The following is a 22,281-nucleotide window of genomic DNA, read 5'->3' as shown; positions in this document are numbered from 1 at the left end:
CCTCATGAAAATTGTGCTCAAAGTGTTGTAGTTGTAGGCATTGACTAAGCTTCAAGTGATGCTCGGACCAAAACTGATTAAAGGCTTTTTCTGTCTCATCCAATTGAAGTAATAACCTGTCAAGAAAGAATGAGAAAGTGATATTGTGGTTAGTGTCCATTTCCACATGAGTCCATGTAGGCTTATGTAGATAGCCCCTATGTTTCCAGTCAGTGATATTAATTGTGGGAATCTCCTTATTATACATATGTCTGTCACCTATGACTTTTTCATGATTCATCTGGCTCCCACATTTTCCATTTTTCAATCAGGGATACCCTCAGAACGGAGCAGAAACTTCACTTCAGATGCAGCTGCTGTGCTTTCAAATGTGTCCCTAGGTAACCTTACCTATGTGCCTTTCGTTTTCTACTGGTGAGACAATAGGTGTGTAAAGTACAGCACCCAACGAACTGTTATTTAGAAATAAAGATAAATAAACACTACCATCTCCCTTGAAATCCTGGGATGAAAGTTATAGCACAAAGTGCGGCGGGGGCAGGGGGGGTGGACAGCATTCTTACAAAAAGATCTCTGTAGATGGATACCATCTTTTTGCCTTTGTTGTCTCAAATATTATTCTTTCCTGACTCCAGCAAGATCCAGTAGTAACTGTACCAATCTGTTTTTGGTTATTTCTGATCATTGAGTTCTACATATCCTCTCTTCTCTCACTCACCTTTCCATGGTTGCTACATTCTCTAGCTGATTGGGATTGAGTTTTCTGGTGGGACTTTTGGTTGCTGGTTCTTGAATGCATGACAGCAGTGTGGCCCCTTGCTTTCCAAGTAATTTCAGCTCATCCTAGAGAAAGGAAAATATAGTTTGTCTTAGAAGAAACTAACAAAAGCAAATTCTTGGTAGATTTGAGGTGAAGAGAATGGCAGATCAGGTATATCTTTCATTTAGGAAATTAAATGCTAAAGAAGTTGAGCTGCAGCTTTTAAAAATTAATTAACTTATTTATTTTCGTTTTTTCAATTTTAATTCCAGGATAGTTAACATAAAGTATTATATTAGTTTCAAGTGTACAATATAGTGATTCAAGAGTTCTATACATTACTCAGTGCTCATCATGGTAAGGGTACTCTTAATCCTCTTTACCTATTTCTCCCATCCCCCTACCTACCTCCCCTCTGGTAATCATCTGTTTGTTCTATACAGTTAAGAGTCAGCTTTTTGCAGCACTCTCAACAATAGCCAAATTATGGAAAGAGCCTAAATGTCCATCAACTGATGAATGGATAAAGAAATTGTGGTTTATATACACAATGGAGTACTACGTGGCAATGAGAAAGAATGAAATATGGCCCTTTGTAGCAACATGGATGGAACTGGAGAGTGTGATGCTAAGTGAAATAAGCCATACAGAGAAAGACAGATACCATATGTTTTCACTCTTATGTGGATCCTGAGAAACTTAACAGAAACCCATGGGGGAGGGGAAGGGAAAAAAAAAAAGAGGTTAGAGTGGAAGAGAGCCAAAGCATAAGAGACTCTTAAAAACTGAGAACAAACTGAGGGTTGAGGGGGGGTGGGAGGGAGGGGAGGGTGGGTGATGGGTACTGAGGAGGGCACCTTTTGGGATGAGCACTGGGTGTTGTATGGAAACCAATTTGACAATAAACTTCATATACTGAAAAAAAACAGCTTTTTGGTTTGTCTCTTTTTTTTGTTTTGTTTCTCAAATTCCACACATAAATGAAAGCATATGGCATTTGTCTTTCTCTGACTGATTTATTTCTCTTGGCATCATACCCTCTAGATCTATCCATGTTATTGCAAAATGGCAAGATTTCATTCCTTGTTATGGCTGAGTAGTATTCTATTGTGTGTGTGTGTGTGTGTGTGTGTGTGTGTGTGTGTGTGTATCACATCTTCTTTATACATTCATCTATCCATGGACACTGGGGCTGTTTCCTTAATTTGACTTTGTAAACTATGCTAGAATAAACATAGGGGTGCATGTATCTTTTTGAATTAGTATTTTTGTTATCTTTGGGTAAATACACAGTAGTGGTATTATTGGATCATATGGTTATTAACTCATTTTTAACAGGTAATACATATACATGTTACAAAATCCAAAATATACGAAAGGGTATATACTGGAAAAAATAAGTCTTTTGTCCTCTACTCATCCACTTTTCCTCTCCAAAGCAACAACACTTAAATTTTGTGGGTATCTCAGGCTGCTGTTGTATGTTTAAAGTAAAAGTAATAAAACAATAATTTTAATTAATATTTAATTATTTATATTAATTAATTAATAATTTTAAATTTATTAACAAATTAACAAAATCTGGTTCTAATCCAAGGCAGAGACCAGAAATAAGAAAAAGACAGATACTGAATAAGCTAGACACTGCCACGAAATAATAATGTAATAATTGATAGAAAAGCAGGAAAAAAACTTCATCTGGTATTGTCAATAGACTCCTGCTTCTTCTTCTACCTGTCCCCAAAGTGTGGCCTTGCTCAACTACTGAAGTTTGGTGTAGATAGGCAGCAACTTCGGGTTGATATGGAAAGAGTCATACTTCCAAGGCAACTCTATTCTGCTCCTGTTACATGGGACTTTGGGCTTTGTAATTGGAGAAGATGTCAGGTTATCTCCTGCCAAATACAACAGCTCTAATCCTCTAATCACACACCACAAGTCATTTCTGTCAATGCCCTGAGTGCTAACCACAAAATAAGTCAAAGGGACAGAGCCGGGCAGAGAACTTTGCTTCTAGGAGTTGGGTGCTTGGTGCATGGTTCACACAGGATGCTGGTTACTGTGCCCTGAGCAATAAAATAGGCCCATAGTTACAAAAACACATCTTGTATGCACATGAACCCTGAATCTCTCCTCCAGGCCTAGCCACCTCCAGCCTTCACATAGTATGGGGCTCGTTCCCTGTGGGAGGAGTTTTATACTTCTCCACCCTATTCACACACAAGTACTGGCTTGCTCACCCTCATGCCTTTGCTCCTGGTCTCCAATATCACTGTATTATTCATCCCCTTGCAGGCTTCTGCTGTCGAAGCCTCAAACTTGTCCCTGGATTTGGCTGATGACACATTTGACTTTTCTGATCTGGCCCACGTTCTTTGGACACCCCCTGTGGCTCTGTCCACTCCAGGTAATGCCCCAAGTCACTGTCTCAGCTGGTACTCCTGCATGGGAACTAGACACATCCCTTCTTTTCCACTCTCAGGTATCAGCCCTCATTTCTTCTTATTTCACCAATGCTCATTAAATATTTGTAGGTTGGATGAATTAATAATAGTCTAAAAGAAATTAGGTTGCAAATGAATAAGGACAAATAGGATATGATAGGGGAAGGGGGGGCGGGAAGCACTCATTAGCAAGTGCTCTTACCTTTCACTCTTCCTACCTTCTAAAAAGAGTCTTGGCTTTTCTCAGTTTCTTAAATGTCCTTGAGATTCCAGAATTCCAGCAGGATTCTGGCATTACCATTAAATTGTGTGTGTGTGTGTGTGTGTGTGTGTGTGTGTAGAGTTGGGAGGAAGGGTGGAGGGGCCAGAGAAGTAGAGGCATATTGCTGGGGCAGAAGGAGACTTTTTGGAAGGGGAAACTTGGGACACAGATATACCCAAAGAAGTGCAGAGTGTGAGGAAGCGTGTGAGAGAGAGAACGTGGGTCTGAGCAAGCGATGTCATTCACTGTGTATCCCCTTCACAGTATCAAAAACTATATATATATATATATATATATATATATATATATATATATATATACAAGGAAAAATTATGACTGGTTACTGCTTTGGGACTAGGCCATATATGGCCTAGCAGGGTTAGCTTTAGCAGGGTTACAAAAATCTGCCATAAATACACAGGGAAAGATTGAGGAACTATGATACTTGGAAAGTGAAAAGGTAAGTTGCCCAGGACAAAAATGGAGTTTTCCCTTGTCCATAGTAGTAACAATTCAAAATATTTAATAACTGTTTAGAGCAGTCATTGACCAATCAGCACAGATGTCAGATATAATACTGAAGCATTGCTGAGGCCAACTGCTGTCCACGTGTTAACCCCTTTTGATGCCAGAAACATAAGGAGGTCTCATGGGTCCTAGGAAATGGGCCAGAGAGGTAAAGTTGGGCACTTGTGGAACATAAATATTTAACAACTGGTATGGCTGTCCCAGTGTGTACTTATCATTACAATTCCACTATTATGGAAACAAGCAGTTGGTTCAAAAGACCCACTTAATAGGGCAAGCAGACTGCTTCAGGCTCAAAGGAATTTAAATTTTCTCGGGAGAATTCTTTCCTATGACAAGGGTAAGCCTAAATGTAGACATTCATTCAGTCAGTCAGTCAGTCAGTCTGTCAAAATACATTTGAAAGCACTACTATTCATGCCAGGTGCTGTGTTTGGCTGTGTCATGGGCTGGGGGTGGAGGTGGGGGAGGAAGTTAAAGGATGAATCAGAGCCCAGAGATTATATGAATGACTAATACTTTAGACTCCTTACTTAGCTTTTATTACCCCATTTCTGCCACTACACGTTAGCTCTACCATGCTGGGTTTTTTTTATAATGCTGAATAATGAATTCTAGAATGTGGCCTTTAAAATGCAAGTCCTCATAATTGAGAAAAAAGAAGTCCGTAAAAGAGATGATATATCCCCTTTCCTCAGCAGATACTGAGAGATATCTTCTTGTGGTATAAAACTAGTTCAAAACCCTGATTTGTTAAGGCATTAACACTGAAAACATTCATAAGAATAGCAATTTCATCTTCCTGTGCAAAATCAAGACCTCTGTGCCTATGCATTTTTAACATATTCTCTGCAAGTAGAATTTGAACAAAGGGGTCTTTAAAAACTCCTAAGACTGTAAATTATTTTTAGGGCCTACAAAAAATCACTTATTACTCTGATTATCTTCTTGATTATTTGTAACCTTGGAAATGCTGATAGAATTGTCATCTCTGAATACACAATTGGATAAATTCTGAATGGAACAAATACTAAATGCTAAACAGTATTCATATTTGTAGAAGAATGCTCTATCACATAATCAAAGGACCACTGGCACTTTCCTCCTGCATGATGAGAAAAAGGACTATGGCCCTGTTGGATTTCTTATTTTAACAACAACAACAACAAAATATGAGAGTCTTACCCTATTTACCTGGACACATGGTAAAGTGTGTCAGTTGACTTAAGTATCTGAGAGTATAAGGCCAAGGCCCTGGGGTTTCTGCCCCAAAATAAGACCTTCAAAGAGGTGAGAATCACCTCCTTTGGGACTCAGAAGGAAGACTGCCTGCCTCTGTGAACTGCTTCCAAAACCAACATGGAATTAGACAACAGGAAGAGCTGTTTTGCTAAGAAAGAATGTCTGTAGGGCTATCATAAACAGTATGAAAAGCACGTACCTGTATAGGGTTCATGGTTATTTTATTATTATTTTAGGCCTAAAGATATTTTTCTTTCTTCGTTTCTTTTTTTTTTTAATTTCTTTTTTACATTTATTTATTTTTGAGAGACAGAGCACAAGTGGGGGAGCGGCAAAGAGAGAATGAAACACAGAATCCGAAGCAGGCTCCAGGCTCCAAGCTGTCAGCACAGAGCACGACACAGGGCTTGAACCCACAAACAGTGAGATCACGACCTGAACCGAAGTTGGACGCTTAATCAACTGAGCCAGCCAGGCGCCCCAGATCTTTTTCTTTTTTTAAAAATCGAGATATTATTCGTATAGTACCATAAAACTCACTTTCTTTTAAGTTTTATTTATTTATTTTGAGAGAGAGAGCGTGCGCGTGCACGCGAGCAGGGGAGGGGCAGAAAAAGAGAATCCCAAGCAGGCTCTGCACCATCAGCGCAGAGCCTGAAGCCAGGCTTGATCTTCTGAACTGTGAGATCATGACCCGAGCCAAAGTCAAGAGTCAGATGCCCAACCACTGAGCCATCCAGGCACCTGTAAAACTCACCCTTTCAATGCATACAAGTCCATGTTTTCTCCCCAGAACACTTTTGTCACCCTCAAAAAGAAACCCCATACCTATTATCAATCACTCTCCATTTCTCCCTCTTTCCAGACCCTGGAAACCACTAATCTACCTTTCTCTCCATATTTACCTATTCTGGACATTTCATATAGGTAGAATTGTACAATATGTTGCTTTTTGTGTCTGCTTCTTTCACTCTGCGTAATTATTTCAAAGTTCATACATATTAAAGCATGTATCGGTACTTCCTTTCTATGGCTGAGTAACATTCCATTGTATGGATATACCACATTTTTTTATCCCCTCATCAGCTTATTGACACGTGGGTTGCTTCCACTTTTGGGGTGTTATGCTGCTATGAACATTTATGTGTAACTTTTTATATAAAACATGTTTTCAAATCTCTTATGTACATATGTAGAAGTAGAATTTCTGGGTCATATGGTAACTTTATGTTTAACTTTTTGAGGACCTACCAGACAGTTTCCATTCCCACAAGCAATGTATGAGGGTTCCAATTCCCTCATATCCTCATCAACACTTATTATGGCCCACCTTTTTAATTAGTGCCACTCTAGTGGGTATATCACTGCAGTTTTGATTTGCATTTCCCTAACATTATATGACGTTGCACATGTCTTCATGTGCTTAATAACCATTTATCTGTTTAATGCCTGTTCTAATCCTTTGCCCATTTTTTTAAAGCTTATTTATTTTTGAGAGAGAGAGACAGAGCTCACACAGGGGAGGGGCAGAGAGAGAGGAAGACACAGAATCCAAAGCAGGCTCCAGGTTCTGAGCTGTCAGCACAGAGCCTGACACAGGGCTCGAACTCACCAACCATAAAATCATGACCTGAGCCACCTGAGTTGAAGTCGGACCCTTAACCAACTGAGTCACCCAGGCACCCCTACTTTGCCCATTTTTTAATTGGGTTATTTGTCTTTTTATAAAGGTTGAGTTGTAAGAGTTGTTTATTTTTTTAATTTTTTAAAAAATGTTTTATTTATTTTTGAGAGAGAGAGAGAAAGAGCAAGTGGGGGAGGGGCAGAGAAAGAAGAGGACAGAGGATCCAAAGCAGGCTCCCTGCTGACAGCAGCAAACCCCATGCGGAGCTGGAACTCAAGAACTGTGAGATCACAACCTGAGCCAGTCAGGTGCTCAACCAACTGAGCCACCCAGGTACTCCAAGAGTTGTTTATATATTCTGGATATTAGACTCTCATCAGATACATGATTTGTAGATATTTTTTCCCATTCTGCGGGTTGTCTTTTCACCTTTTTGATAGTGTCCTTTGAAGCACAAAAGTTCTTAATTTTGGTGATGTCTACTTTATTTATTTTCTTTAGGTGTTTGTGCTTTTGGTGTGGTATCTAAGAAACCATAGCCTAATGTAAGGTCATAAAAAATTACATCTATATTTTCTCCTAAGAGTTTTATAATTTTGGAACTTATATTTAGTTCCCTGACCAATTTTGAGTTAATTTTTGTGGACAAGGTGAGGTAAGCATCCAATTTCCTTCTTTTTCACATGGATATCCAGTTGTCACATGGTCCAAAGGGCTTAAGGAGTTTTCATTCCCATGAAGAGAAAACCTCCTTAATCATTTGGGGTATTTAATTTTTTTTACTGTCAGCACTCAGGCTACAGAAAGAGTTCAGGGACACACTTCTGGGAACATCCATAGAAGTCCATAGAATTTCAGTGAATTTCCTCTTTGCACAGACATGGTCCTAGTGACAGCAGGGTGAGTGCCAGCATACTGTTTGTAAACTGAGAGACAGCTCATAGCCTGTCAAAGTCACCCTTACTTAGGAAGTAGAAGCTCTCCTCGGAGAAGGATCCAATATGCAAAAGAGCCTGGGACACCTGCCTGCACGTGCTCTGAAGATGTGCCCTAAGTTTCCATCCAGGTGTAAAAAGCACACACGGGAACAGGAAGGGTGTGCTAGGTTGTGCGTGCTTGTCAAGGTCATCAGAGACATTTCCAGGGAAAAGTTCTAGGATGTTTTCAGGTTTTCACAGTTTCAAACCAGATCTTTTAATTATTCAGAGTAATGTGGAAAGTATATTTTGAACTCTTTTTTGGATATCCAGCTCCTTCCAAAGAGAATTTAATAGTGCTCCCTGACACATGGAAGAATTAATTTGCCTTAACCGCTAGACCCTGAGACTCCCCTAACTCAACTATGTGTTCCTTAAGTTCGCACTTTTTTGGTTTGTTTTGCCTACATGTAGTGGTAGGTGGTCAATAATGCTGGCTAAATGAGCAAATCAACCACCTAGCAAAGTGTTTTTGTAAATTTTGGGCCACAAATAAAAGAGGTCAGCTCTTCTCAAGCTCCATGCAGCAAGAATACATGTAATGCTAAGATGCATTGACCTTCTAATCCCCAGTTTGCTGCCCAATGGTGTTCTGGTCTTCTGGTGAAATGATGGGTTTGGTCCATTTATGCTTCTGGAAGTAGAAAAGAGCTGAAACCCTTCCTATAAGCCCCAGGAAGACACCTCCCTTTACTGCATGACCTGAAAGAATCTACCAGCCTCCATTCTTAGCAGGCTCTGACATGATTTTATGAATAGTTAATAGGTGCTTCTCCTTAAACCCAGTTCAGAGCACCTTCCATGTCTTCTTTCTCAAACTACTCCCCAAATAAAAAGATACATCCCTGAGAAAGTGAAGCAATAGTTTGCCCCAAAGTTATTAGTTATTAGTTTGCCCCAAAACCTCACAATAGGCTCAGGAAAGCTTATGCCTCAAAAGACAATTGCCACCCCTCTTTCATTCACTGCAGTCATATCCATCATATCTTGCTCTGTCCCAAACAGATCATAGGGGTGCTGCACTTGAAAGGAGGTTCACACACCTGTCTCACATGGTGGAATGAGTTTCCCTTTACAGGGCTGCTTCTCACAGGTCTTAATTACAATCCTTTTACATTCATGGACCAGTCTCAAGAGGTTTTCCTCTTTACATACTGCCTATCTAGAAGATTTAAGATGATCAACTGCTGCCAAGTCACCAGAAAAGGGGGAAGAAGAGGACTTCACTTTTAATTCTGCTCCTGGCTCTCTCCAAGGCCACTGGCCACTCACCTGCAGCTTGTCCCGCTGCCCTGTGTGGGACATGAGGAGGTCTTCAGTGGACAGCACGCCCCTGGGCAGCTCTGTTGTGGCTAGGCAGGCCCCAAACATCTGGAGCATCTGGGCAGTGGTCTTCAATGTCACGGCAAAGTTTTCAATGGCCTGGAAGGTCAGACATAACAATGAGGACAGCTTAACATTCATCAATATGCTCTCTGAATAGAAGGACAGTACAACTAGCTGCCATTTCCTGAGTACCTGCAACGGGCCATGCATTGTACTTGGTGCTATACATTTGTCTATCATCTCAACAATCCAGAATGGAAGGTATTTTATCTCCATTTTATAGAAGAGGGAACTGAAGCTCCAACAGGTCAAGTGAATTGCCCAAGGTAGTATTGCTTGGGCAGTAAGGAAGGAAAGAAGGCAGGATTCAACTAAGGTCACTAAGTTTGGGAAGCAAGTTTGACCCCAAGGGAGAAGATGGATGTAGTGATTAGGTAAGTCGCTAGTGACCTTTCAGAGAGTTACTTTTATCACATGTGATAAGGCGTTGGGGACCTCTGCTGTCACTTCTTTATAAAAATTGACCTTTCACTAAGGACACTATTCTGCCATTAAATGAATACCTACTAACTGATGAGTAACTTCACACCTCATATCCCAGGTGAGATATCTGCATTTTACTCAGTACAGTTTAGCAGTAAACATGTGGCCTAACCTAGAAAAAGTGATGCTGATCATCAGCAGATTTAGTTGAAAGTAAGTGACTTTTAAGAATCCCACAAATCATTCTACTCAGCCAGATGGGTTCTACTATGCCCACTTCCCTCTGCTCCTGAGACAACTTTGCCCTTGAAGGGCAAGCGCAATTCATCTCTGTTACCCCAGCAAATGGTACTATGCCTGTCACATAATAGGTGGCCCATAAACAGCTGCTAGATGGATAACTGATAGTAGCAAAGAGGTCTAACCTAATTTTCACTTGGGAAAAAATTACCTCTGATCTTATATCATCAGAGAACATTTCTGAAAACCCAGATGCTCATCATAAAGAATGTGCCAGACATGAGGTGGCCCTTTTCTGCACCAGAGGCCAGAGCTGAGGCTGGAGCTATAAGGCTTCCGGAGCATAGCACACCCCCGCCTACTGTCTGAAACTGAAGTCTTTGTCCTTTAACCATTTTTTTAGGTAAGCTCTACACCCAATGTGGGGGTCAAACTCATGACCCTGAGATCTAAAGTCGCATGTTCTACCAGAGCCAACCAGGCACACACCATCAACTGTATAACCTTGAATAAGTCACTTCTTTACTTTGAAGGTCAGTTTCCTTATCTGTAATAAGTCTCCCCTATTGTTGTTGGTGGAATCTCCCCTATTAGCACAAGTATTTATACAGTTGCAATCTTGAACATCACAGTTCTTTTGGCCTGGAAATTCAGACAACCACTAACTTTTATGAAAATCTTTCAAGCACATCAAAGTATTATTACTTTTACATAACCTAATATCTGTGTAAGATACTCTCTCAATGCCATTCACCAATAGCCTATAATGAATAACATATAAAAATCCAATTTATCAGAGGACTTATAAGAAAATATATTAAATATTTTGCTTTATATGCACTACCTCTTGTAATGCATCTCAAATAGGTTACTATTATCACCACAATCTATAGACAAGGAAACTAAGGTGAATTCAGGTTAAGTAACTTCCCCAAAGTCATATAAAAAATTAGTGGCAGAACTGGAATTGAACCCAGAGCCAGCCATCTTAAGCACTATATGCTACACCACCTCTTAGCAATAAAAACTAGATTTCACAAAACTAGATTTAAAATTAAACCAACAAAAAAATCTTGGCTTTTGGAGTTTCAGACTTGAATTAGAGTTCAGATTCTGATCTCTAACTGTGTGATCTTAAGTAAGCCAGGTATTACTCTGAGTCCTAGTGTCCTCATCCGAAAAATGGGAATAATGGTTGCTCTGTTTTTGCAGGGGTTTTTTTGAGGATCAAAGGAATAGCAAATGTGAAAGGACTTGGGCACAGCCCAGTACCTTGCAAATGTAATAATAATAACAGTAACAACTCTGAGAGTCAGGTGCCAGGCCTACAGATGAAATAGAGGAAAATACAGGAAATAGAGGAAATCCAGGTGTTTCCTATGGAGAGTCTGTTAACAAATTAACTTGATTCCAGGTATCTGATTAGCAAACAATCACCTTGGAAATGGTACAAAAGACCTGATACTGATGGGGTGATGAAAAAGAGCTTAGCCTTCGTCTTGGCTCTACCACTACTCAACTGTATAACCTTGGATAAGTCACTTCTTTACTTTGAAGGTCAGTTTCCTTACCTATAAAATAAGGTAATTGAAATGAATGATCTTTAAGGTTCTTTTCAGTTCTAATGAGTCTCAATGATCCGACAACCAGAAAGTACACTGTTCCCCCAAAAAAGATCTGTATTTTTTAAAGTTCACCACAATATATTTAACACATGCACACACACTAACCATGGATACAAACTGGGCTTGGGGTGGGAAAGTGTGTGCACATGTCTGCTCATGCTATGTCTTTAAATAATCTATGTTCATGGTTCAGTCTTCTTTACCTCTCTAAGTTCGTAGAGAAGTATTCTAGTCTTTGACATCAAGGGGCATTTGTGTTTTTTCTTTATTTGCTGCAAACTTTTGTTATATCAGAAAAGATCTGAGGCAACTTGGAAAAAACATGAAGAACATAATAAAACAAAGAATTGGTAGAGAAATCAGAGGAAAAGGGAGAGCTAGCTAGGCAGTAAGGCTGGGTGGGACACTAACTTCTTTTGATTACTAAAGTAATGTAATAAAGTCCTAGGAAGTGAAGAAATGAAGCCTAGAAGCACTCCAGTTCCACTTTTCATATGGTTTAATGAAATTGCAACATAGGATGACCCTGATCACACTTATTTGTGTGTGATATTCTACATAAGCTTCCCTCCGTATCTTTTATATTTAGACCTATTTAGAATAATATGTTTGTGAAGAATGTCACCATTCCTTTTTTTAATTCCTGAGATTCTCTAGGAGCCACAGTTACTGTGGTAAAACTCATGAGAAATTTAAAAGGTTCTTGCCCAGGTTCTTTAGGTTTTGGGAAGGGTCATGTCTTCCTTAGAATTACATGGCATACAAAGAAGTGAGGGAAGGATCAGAATCCGTAGCTTTGAAATAAATGCGTTGCTAGAAATGCAATAAATATTGCATATATAATGTGTTGCTAGAAATCTATTTTTGTTTAGTTCTTAAAATTTCCTTTAAAAAAATCACAAAGCTTTACACTCTAAAGGAGAGTGAATTCTTCTTCCAAATTAAATGTAGTTCAGGTGTTCATTGGTTAAATATTGGGCAACATGCTTCCAAAGTGACCAGATACACAGAGAGGTGGGCTGACACTGCCAGTTGTCACTGGGGTGGTGAAGGAAGCTTCTGACTTGGCTCAGAAAACCCAGTCTTTTCAAGGGGCTAGGGGCTAGAAGAGTGGGGAAAGGGGAATTTATACAGAAACACTTATTATTTGAGTTTCAATCCCACTTTGTTCTTGACATGACTGACCCTTCTAGTTTAGCATGATAACCCTTGCTATGAGTGAGTAGAGTGACAAGTAAAATACTACATGTCACGTGCTTTCACACACATTACATCACCTGGTCTCATGTTACACTTTCAGGCAGTCTGAGGTTTCTCATCACTGGCACTATTGACATTTGGGCTGGACAATTCTTTGTTGGAGTCTGTCTCATGCATTATAAGAGGTTTCACGGCATACCTGGCTCCTACCCACTAGATGCCAGTAATACACTTCCTCCCAAGTTATGACTACAAAAAAAGTCTCAGATCGCCCCCAGCTGAAAACCACTGTTAGTTCCATTTTAACAGGGAGAAAACAAGCTGAAAGAGGTTTAATAACTGTCCCAAAGTCAGACAGTAAATAATTGTGACAATAGTCAAATACAGCTCCTTCTGACTTGGTGGATTTTGATCTGTATATACAGTAGAATCATCTGGGGAGTTGTGTGGAACACTAATGTCTGAGACCCATCCCTGACCAAGCAAATTAACTTCTCCGCTTTAGCATGGTGCTCGTATTTTGCATTCTCCCCAGGTGCATTCTAAATCAAGTTCCCCCAATCCCCCATGCCAGATGATGAAGTGAGGTGAAGGTAGTCAGCAGGACAAGCCCAGCCTTTTCCCTTCCACCCCCTTTTCTCCCCTACCTGTGGCTTAGAAAAACCAACCTTCTGTATCTTAGATAGTCATGGGCAATGACTGCCCAACTTTAACTGCCCTGCCTACTGGAAAATAAGGAAAAACAATAAAAAGGGCACATAAGTTGGTACTTACAGTTCGATGATTTATCCACTGACTATGGCGATATTCCAAAGTTCCCCCTAAGTCTTCTGTCAGTTGGCTTTTGTCAATGTAGCCATGAAGGTCAGAGACAGAGTTTAACATAATGATCTATAGGGGAAAAATCAATATATTCCTCACAGATAATTAAACAGTAGCTCATCTAGATTCTGTTGTTATTTAAACAGTACTTGAACTTTGCCTGACCAGGAATTTAACACACAAAGAGTTAATACAAAGAGCAGAGAAACATTTTTTTAAATATAATTTACTCTCAAGTTAGCTAACATACAGTATATACAGTGTGCTCCTGGCTTTGGGAGTAGATTCCCGTGATTCACCACTTACATACAACACCCAGGGCTCATCCCAATGAGTGCCCTTCTCAATGCCCATCACCCATTTTCCCTCCCCACCGCCTCCCCCCATCAACCCTCAGTTTGTTCTCTATAGTTAAGAGTCTCTTATTAATTGCCTCCTCTCTGTAACTATTTTTTTCCATTCCCTTCCCTCATGGTCTTCTTTTAGGTTTCTCAAATTCTACATTTGAGTGAAAACATATGGTATCTGTCTTTCTCTGACTGCCTTATTTCACTTAGCATAATACTCTCCAGTTCCATCCACATTGTTGCAAATGGCAACATTTCATTCTTTTTGATTGCTGAGTAATACTCCATTGTATTTATAAACCATGTATTCTTTATCCATTCATCAGTTGATGGACATTTGGGCTTTTTCCATACTTTGGCTATTGTTGATAGGGGGGCTATAAACATTGGGTTACATGTGCCCCCATGAATTAGCACTCCTGCATCCTTTGTATAAATTCCTAGTAGCAGCAGAGAAACATTTTATAGCCCTTTTATATTTAATCCCCTTTAGGTGAGGAATACCAAAGGGTTGTACAACCTGTGACAAAATGGTGACTTGGCTCAGGGAACTCAGTTTTAAGCTACTTAGAAGTCGGGTCTTACTCTAGGTGAAGTTTTGTCAAAAGTTCCCAAGCTAAAGGCTACTCTTCAGCCACAAAATCAAGTGCCGTATTGAGACCTAAAATTCTGCAATGAGAAGCCCAATAAGGGGTAGGCTGGTGAATATCAAAATAAAATTAAAATACAGGACCTATTGAGAAGTATGCATTAAAAAGATTTACTACACTGATGCCTCCCGTGAAGAATGTTAATGTGCCTCAATGTATCCAGTATGGTGGAGATTTGGATGTAATAGGGAGTGGGTTTTTATAAATTAACAATGTGGCTGATGAACAAACCCATGCTGATGAACAAATGCCCACACACCTAGAGGAAGCTGACTCATTCCAAGTTGTCCTTTTTTACTCCACTACAGTGGCTCTGACCAGAACATCATCCTGGCTCTCTGTTTCAGGGACCCCCTGCTCACTCCTAAAGAGAAACAAGGACTCCTCACTCCTATTTCTAAAATATGTCCCCCTTTAAGCTTTTAACTTAATGACCTTCTATTTCTTCACTCCTTGTTTAATATTTTGAAAACTTGGTCAGAGGACATAAGAATATAGGCTTCCAGGGGCACCTGGCTGGCTCCGTTGATGGAGCATGTAACTCTTGATCTCTGGATTGTGAGTTTGAGCCCCATGTTGGGTGTAGAGATTACTTAAAAATAAAATCTTTTAAAAAAGAATATAGTGTTTCTTCTATTATTATATAGTATTAGTCAAATGCTAAATCCACTTCAGAACTAAAAAAAAAATATGTTAGGGTCCAAAGCCTATAGGTGAAAATAAAAATGATTTACTCATTCAATAAATATGTATTGAACTTCTAATAACTGCCAGGCTCTGAAGGAGAACACAGCACAACAGGCCCTGCCTCAAGGCACTCATGTTTAGTAGGATTTGGTTACTACATATCACTGTTACCCTGCCTTTCTCCTTTTCTTCTGAAAATGAGTTTGGGAATTTTACCTATTTATTTATTTATTTTTTTTTTTTTTAATTTTTTTTTTCAACGTTTATTTATTTTTGGGACAGGGAGAGACAGAGCATGAACGGGGGAGGGGCAGAGAGAGAGGGAGACACAGAATCGGAAACAGGCTCCAGGCTCTGAGCCATCAGCCCAGAGCCCGACGCGGGGCTCGAACTCACGGACCGCGAGATCGTGACCTGGCTGAAGTCGGACGCTTAACCGACTGCGCCACCCAGGCACCCCTATTTTTATGTTTTTTTCAAGTAAGCTCTACGCCCAATGTGTGGCCCAAACCCACAACCCCAATATCAAGAGTTGCATGCTCCACCAACAGAGCCAGCCAAGCACCCCAGGAGCTTGGGAATTTTAAAATTTACATTTATAAAATGAGAAAAAGTTGGGGGGGGGGGAACCTAAATCCATCTATGCCTTTCCCTCCTAAACTTGTAAACCACTTTTAGGAGTTGCAAAAATATCTTTCTAAAATTAGAAATTATAGGACACAAAACAAGAAATTGCCAATATATTTTGCTTCTTGAGACAACTGCTATGGTAATACTTGGATTTTTTTTTAATACCAATATGGAACATTGTATTAGGCAGAAATAACTTTGCCACATACCCTGGAGTTTTAACAGATACTGCTAGGCTGCACATTTTCTGTTCCACATAACTGAACAGGAGAGGGAGGCATGTGTTCCATGCTTGCTAGGACTCTGCCATGTCACCTTTAGCTACAGAGGACCAAGAGAAATTTTAAACTGACAGCTAAAAGTGAAAATTAGAAATGAAAGAAAGATATTAGAGGATTCAGTACTGCTAAATATTGATCTGCAAATTGAAAGCAATCCCAATCAAAATTATAGCAGACTTGCTGTAGAAATTGACAAGCTAATTCTAAAATCTATACAGAAGTGCAAAATACCATTTTGATAAGTGATAAAACCATTTTGAAAATGAATAAAGTTTCAAGACTTACAAACTGCAGTAATAAAGAATGTGTTAATGGCAAAGGGCAGCCAAATAGATCAGTGGGATAGACTAGAGAATTCTGAACTAGACTCACACAAATATGGTCAAGTGATTTTTTTAACTCTTTATTTTGAAGTAATTATAGTAACTATGAGATAATTAAATAATTATGGGTTCACAGGAATTTGCAAAAACAGTACAGAGAGGTCTCATGTACCTTTCACTCAGTCTCTCCCCTCTATGGCTGCATCTTACATAATTATAGTACAAAACCATATTGATATTGGTGTAATGTGTATGTTTAGCTCTATATCATTGTCTCATATCTGTAGATTTGCATAACCACCAGCACAATCAAGATACATAACCATTTTATCATTACAAAAGTCTCCCTTGTGCTATCCTTTAAAGTCACACCCCATCCCCAATCATCTCTGAACTTTGGGAAACACTAACCTGACTTTTGACAGAGGTGCAAAGTCAATTCCATGGAGAAATAATTCCATTTTCAACAAATAGTGCTAAGACAACTAGATGTCCATATACAAAAAAAAAAAAAAAAAGGAACCTTAGTTCGCATCTCATACAAAAAATTAACTCAAAAAGCATCAGAGATCTAAATGTAAAACATAAAACTTGGAGAAGAAAACATAAGAGAAAAATCAGGAGAAAATTTTGGGGTTAGGTAAAGAGTCCTGAGATACAACACCAAAACATAACATATAAAAGAAAAATTGATAAACTGGACTTCGTCCAAATTAAAAGCATTTGCTCTGCAAAAGACACTGTCAGGAGAATGAAAAAGACAACCCACAAACTAGGAGAAAATATTTGCAAATCACGTATCTGACAATGCATTCATATCTACAAAATATAAAGAACTCTTGAAACTCAACAATAAAAAAATACAATTAAAAAGGGGCAAGAGAATTACTATTCACCATACTATTGTAAGTCCTAGCCTCAGCAGTCAGACAACACTAAGGAATAAAATGCATCCAAATCAACAAGGAGGAGGTCAAACTTTCACTCTCTGCAGATGACACGATACTCTATATGGAAAACCCAAAAGATTCCACCAAAAAACTGCTAGAACTGATCCATGAATGCAGCAAAGTTGCAGGATATAAAATCAATGCACAGAAATCAGTTATACACCAATAACGAAGCAATAGAAAGAGAAATCAAGAAACTGATCCCATTTACAATTGTACTAAAAACCATAAAATACCTAGGAATAAACCTAACCAAAGAGGTGAAAAATCTATACACTGAAAACTGTAGAAAGCTTATGAAAGAAATCAAAGAAGAAACAAAAAAATGGGAAAATACTCCATGCTCATGGGTTGGAAGAACAAATATTGTTAAAATGTTAAAATTGTTTAAAATCGATACTACCCAAAGCAATCTACATATTCAATGCAATCCCTATCAAAATAACACCCGCATTCTTCACCGAGCTAGAACAAACAGTCCTGAAATTTGTACAGAACCACAAAAGACCCTGAATAGTCAAAGCAATCCTGAAAAAGAAAAACAAAGCTGGAAGTATCACAATCCTGGACTTCAAGATGTATTACAAAGCTGTAATCATCAAGACAGTATGGTACTGGCACAAAAACAGACACTCGGATCAATGGAACAGAATAGAGAACCCAGAAATGGACCCACAAACGTATGGCCAACTAGTCTTTGACAAAGCAGGAAAGAATAGCCAATGGAATAAAGACAGTCTCTTCAGCAAGTGGTGCTGGGAAAACTGGACAGCAACATGCAGAAAAATGAACCTGAACCACTTTCTTACACCAGACACAAAAATAAACTCAAAATGGATGAAAGACCTCAATGTAAGACAGGAAGCCATCAAAATCCTCGAGGAGAAAGCAGGCAAAAAACCTCTTTGACCTCAGCCATCACAACTTCTTACTCAACACGTCTCCAGAGGCAAGGGAAACAAAAGCAAACATGAACTATTGGAACCTCATCAAAATAAAAAGCTTCTGCACAGTGAAGGGAACAATCAGCAAAACTAAAAGGCAACCAACGGAATGGAAGAAGATATTTGCAGATGACATATCAGATAAAGGGTTAGTATCCAAAATCTATGAAGATATTATCAAACTCAACACCCAAAAAGCAAATAATCCAGTGAAGAATTGGGCAAAAGACATGAACAGACACTTTTCCAAAGAAGACATCCAGATGGCCAACAGACACATTAAATGATGCTCAACGTCACTCATTATCAGGGAAATACAAATCAAAACCCCAATGAGATGCCACTTAACGCTTGTCAAAATGGCTAACATTAACAACTCAGGCAACAACAGATGTTAGCAAGGATGCAGAGAGAGAAGATCTCTCTTGCACTGCTGGTGGGAATGCAAACTGGTGCAGCCACTTTGGAAAACAGTATGGAGGTTCCTTAAAAAATTAAAACTAGTACTACCCTACGACCCAGCAATTGCACTACTAGATATTTACCCAAGGGATACAGGTGTGCTATTTTGAAGGGACACATGCACCCCAATGTTTATAGCACTGCTATTGACAATAGCCAAAGTATGGAAAGAGCCCAAATGTCCATGAACAGATTAATGGATAAGGAAGATGTGTTATATGTATGTGTGTGTGTATATATATATATATATATATATATATATATATACCCACACACAATGGAGTATTACTTGCAATCATAAAGAATGAAATCTTGCCACTTGCAAACACTTGGGTGGAACTAGAGGGTATTATGCTAAGTAAAATTGGTCAGTCAGAGAAAGACAAATATCACATTACTTCACAAATCCTGGAAAGAAAAGTTTTTAAAAAATGGGCAAGAGGACTTCTGAAAAAATGGTGGAGTAAGAAGATTCTGAGCTCACCTCATCCCACAGACACACCTAGGTAATAACATCAGTGTACCTGACACAGAAAACCCAAAGACTGTCAGAATAGACTTTCCACAGTTAATAGAGAGGAGGCCACACAGAAGGAGCTAGGAGGGGCAGAGATGCAACTGGGAACCAAACTTCCCAGGGGAGTTAACCACTTCACTCAGATGTGAAATTTAAGATACAAAACAGATGAACATAAGGGGAGGAAAGCAAAAATAATATAAAAGCAGGAAGGGAGACAAAACAGAGGAGACTCTTAAATGTAGAGAACAGAGTTGTTGGAGGGGTTGTGGGTGGGGGGATGGGCTAAATGGGTAAGGGGCATTAAGGAAGACACTTGATGGAATGAGCCCTGGGTGTTATACATAGGGGATGAATCACTAGATTCTACTCTTTTTTTTTAATTTTTTTTATTTTTGAGAGAGAGACAGAGTGTGAGCTGGGGAAGGGCAGAGAGAGAGGGAGATGCAGAATCTAAAGCAGGCTCCACGCTCTGAGCTGTCAGCAAGGAGCCCAACGCAGGGCTCAAATTCATGAACCATGAGACCATGACCTGAACTAAAGTCCGGCCCTCAACCAACTGAACCACCCAGGCGCCCCTGGATTCTACTCTTGAAATCATGTTAACTAACATGTTAACTACATGTTAACTAACTTAGATGTAAATAAAATAAAATAAAACAAAACAAATAAAATAAAATAAAAATAAAAAAACAGAGAAAGAGGAAAACCATAAGAGACTCCCAACTATAGAGAACAAACTGATGGTTGCTGGAGGGGAGGTGGGTTGAGAGAATGGACTAAATGAGTGATTGGCAGTAAGGAGGGCACTTGTGATGAGCACTCGGTGTTATATGTAAGTGATGAATCACTAAATTCTACTTTTGAAACAAATACTACACTATATGTTAATTAACTTGAATTTAAATAAAATCCTGGAAAGAAATTTTTTTTAAAAAAATGGGCAAGAGAACTTCTGAAAAAATGGTGGAGTAGGAAGATTCTAAGCTCACCTTGTCCCACAGACACACCTAGATAACAGCCACATCAGTGTACCTAGCACAGAAAACCCAAAGACTGTCAGAATGGACTTTCCACAGTTAATAGAGAGGAGGCCACATAGAAGGAGGTAGGAGGGGCAGAGATGCAACTGGGAACCAAATTTCCCAGGGGAGTCAACCACAATCAGCAGCAACACCATAAACATGGAGAAGAGAGAGGACCAGACCCCATACCAGGCACCCCAAGCATAGGGGACCTGAACTGGGAAGAAAAGTCCTATAATATTTGGCTTTGAAAAACAATGGGGCTTAACTTTGTGACTTTGTACAATCAATAAGGGTTAATTCCAGGTACTTTAAAAATTAGCAGGCTTGGCTCCGGGAGAGACAGAGGGCAAAAGGAAACAGAGTCCCAACCCTTTAAAGAGCCATCAAACCAACAACCCAGCTGAGATACAGTACAGAAAAGCAATTGGGGTATATGGGAAGGAGATTTATTTAGTAATTTCCCTGCACTGGAGGGGAGGGGGAAGGATCTATAGGTGACTTTTCCTAGAACAAAAGACCTGGTGGGCGCCATCTCCCCAACCCCTACCTCAGCCAAGATAGCCAGACACCTATGGAAACCAGCTCAAATACTCCTCCATAGCTTGCTAATACCAGACATGCCACTCCTGCATTCTCCTGCAGATCCGCCTAATCCAACCTACCTCACTCCACAGGCATCCCTCCAAAATGGCTCCTGCCATGACACATCCTGCAAGCAGCCCCTAGCAGGGACCAGTGCCACACCAAAGTGACTCCTGCCCTGGGGAGAGGGGAAGATAACTACACATATTAGTGTGACTACAGTCCCAGCAGATGGGACTGGGGGCAGATATCTGGTTTGACAGCCCCACCCACCAACCACCCTCTCAGGGGCTCTCACAGGACCTCTTCATAAGGCTACTACTTCAAAAGCAAGAAACTTAGCTGACTTTCCTAACACATAGAAACACACCCAGGGAGTTAGATAAAATAAAGAGATAGGATTATGTCCCAAATGAAAGAACGGGACAAAACCACCTCAAAAGAGTTAAATGAAACAGAGATAAATAATATGCCTAATAAGAAATTCAAAGTAATGGTCATAAAAATACTAACTGTACTTGAGAAAAGAGTGGAGGATCTCACTGATATACTTAACAAAGAGATAAAAAATATCAATAAGAACCAACCAGAGAAGATCCTGGGTGGCTCAGTCGGTTAAGCGTCTGACTCTTGGTTTCAGCTCAGGTCATGATCTCAGGTTTGTGGGTTCAAGCCCCATGTCAAGATTGTCTCTCTCTCCCTCTCTCTCTGCCCCTCCCCACTCACTCTCTCTGTCTCTGTCTCAAAATAAATAAATAAACTTAAAAAATAAAAATAAAAAAAGAAAGAACCAATCAGAGATGAAGAACTAAATAACTAAAATTAAAAACACACTAGAGTGGCACAAAAACAGACACATAGACCAATGGAATAGAATAGAAACCCCAGAACTAGACCCACAAACGTATGGCCAACTCATCTTTGACAAAGCAGGAAAGAACATTCAATGGAAAAAAGACAGCCTCTTTAACAAATGGTGCTGGGAGAACTGGACAGCAACATGCAGAAGGTTGAAACTAGACCACTTTCTCACACCATTCACAAAAATAAACTCAAAATGGATAAAGGACCTAAATGTGAGACAGGAAACCATCAAAACCTTAGAGGAGAAAGCAGGAAAAGACCTCTCTGACCTCAGCCGTAGCAATCTCTTACTTGACACATCCCCAAAGGCAAGGGAATTAAAAGCAAAAGTGAATTACTGGGACCTTATGAAGATAAAAAGCTTCTGCACAGCAAAGGAAACAACCAACAAAACTAAAAGGCAACCAACGGAATGGGAAAAGATATTCGCAAATGACATATCGGACAAAGGGCTAGTATCCAAAATCTATAAAGAGCTCACCA

The 22,281-nt window shown here is 39.6% G+C and overlaps 1 protein-coding gene across 1 annotated transcript in view; it reads right to left on the bottom strand.

Annotated features, from left to right (window-relative positions):
• MCF2L2 (MCF.2 cell line derived transforming sequence-like 2) overlaps window positions 1-22,281 on the bottom strand; it is a 267,297-nt gene that overhangs the window by 143,928 nt on the left and 101,088 nt on the right. Inside the window, exons 6-9 of the mRNA XM_043594796.1 lie at window positions 13,486-13,602; window positions 9,110-9,259; window positions 719-843; window positions 2-116 (exon numbers count right to left, since the gene is read on the bottom strand). Of these exons, the coding sequence (XP_043450731.1) occupies window positions 2-116; window positions 719-843; window positions 9,110-9,259; window positions 13,486-13,602 (507 nt within the window). The remainder of the gene's footprint in view (window position 1; window positions 117-718; window positions 844-9,109; window positions 9,260-13,485; window positions 13,603-22,281) is intronic.

This window comes from Prionailurus bengalensis, chromosome C2, assembly GCF_016509475.1.
Source record: "Prionailurus bengalensis isolate Pbe53 chromosome C2, Fcat_Pben_1.1_paternal_pri, whole genome shotgun sequence".
Lineage (NCBI taxonomy): Eukaryota > Metazoa > Chordata > Mammalia > Carnivora > Felidae > Prionailurus > Prionailurus bengalensis.
The sequence above is the reverse complement of the archived record's forward strand: the minus strand, read 5'-3'. Positions and strand labels throughout refer to the sequence as shown.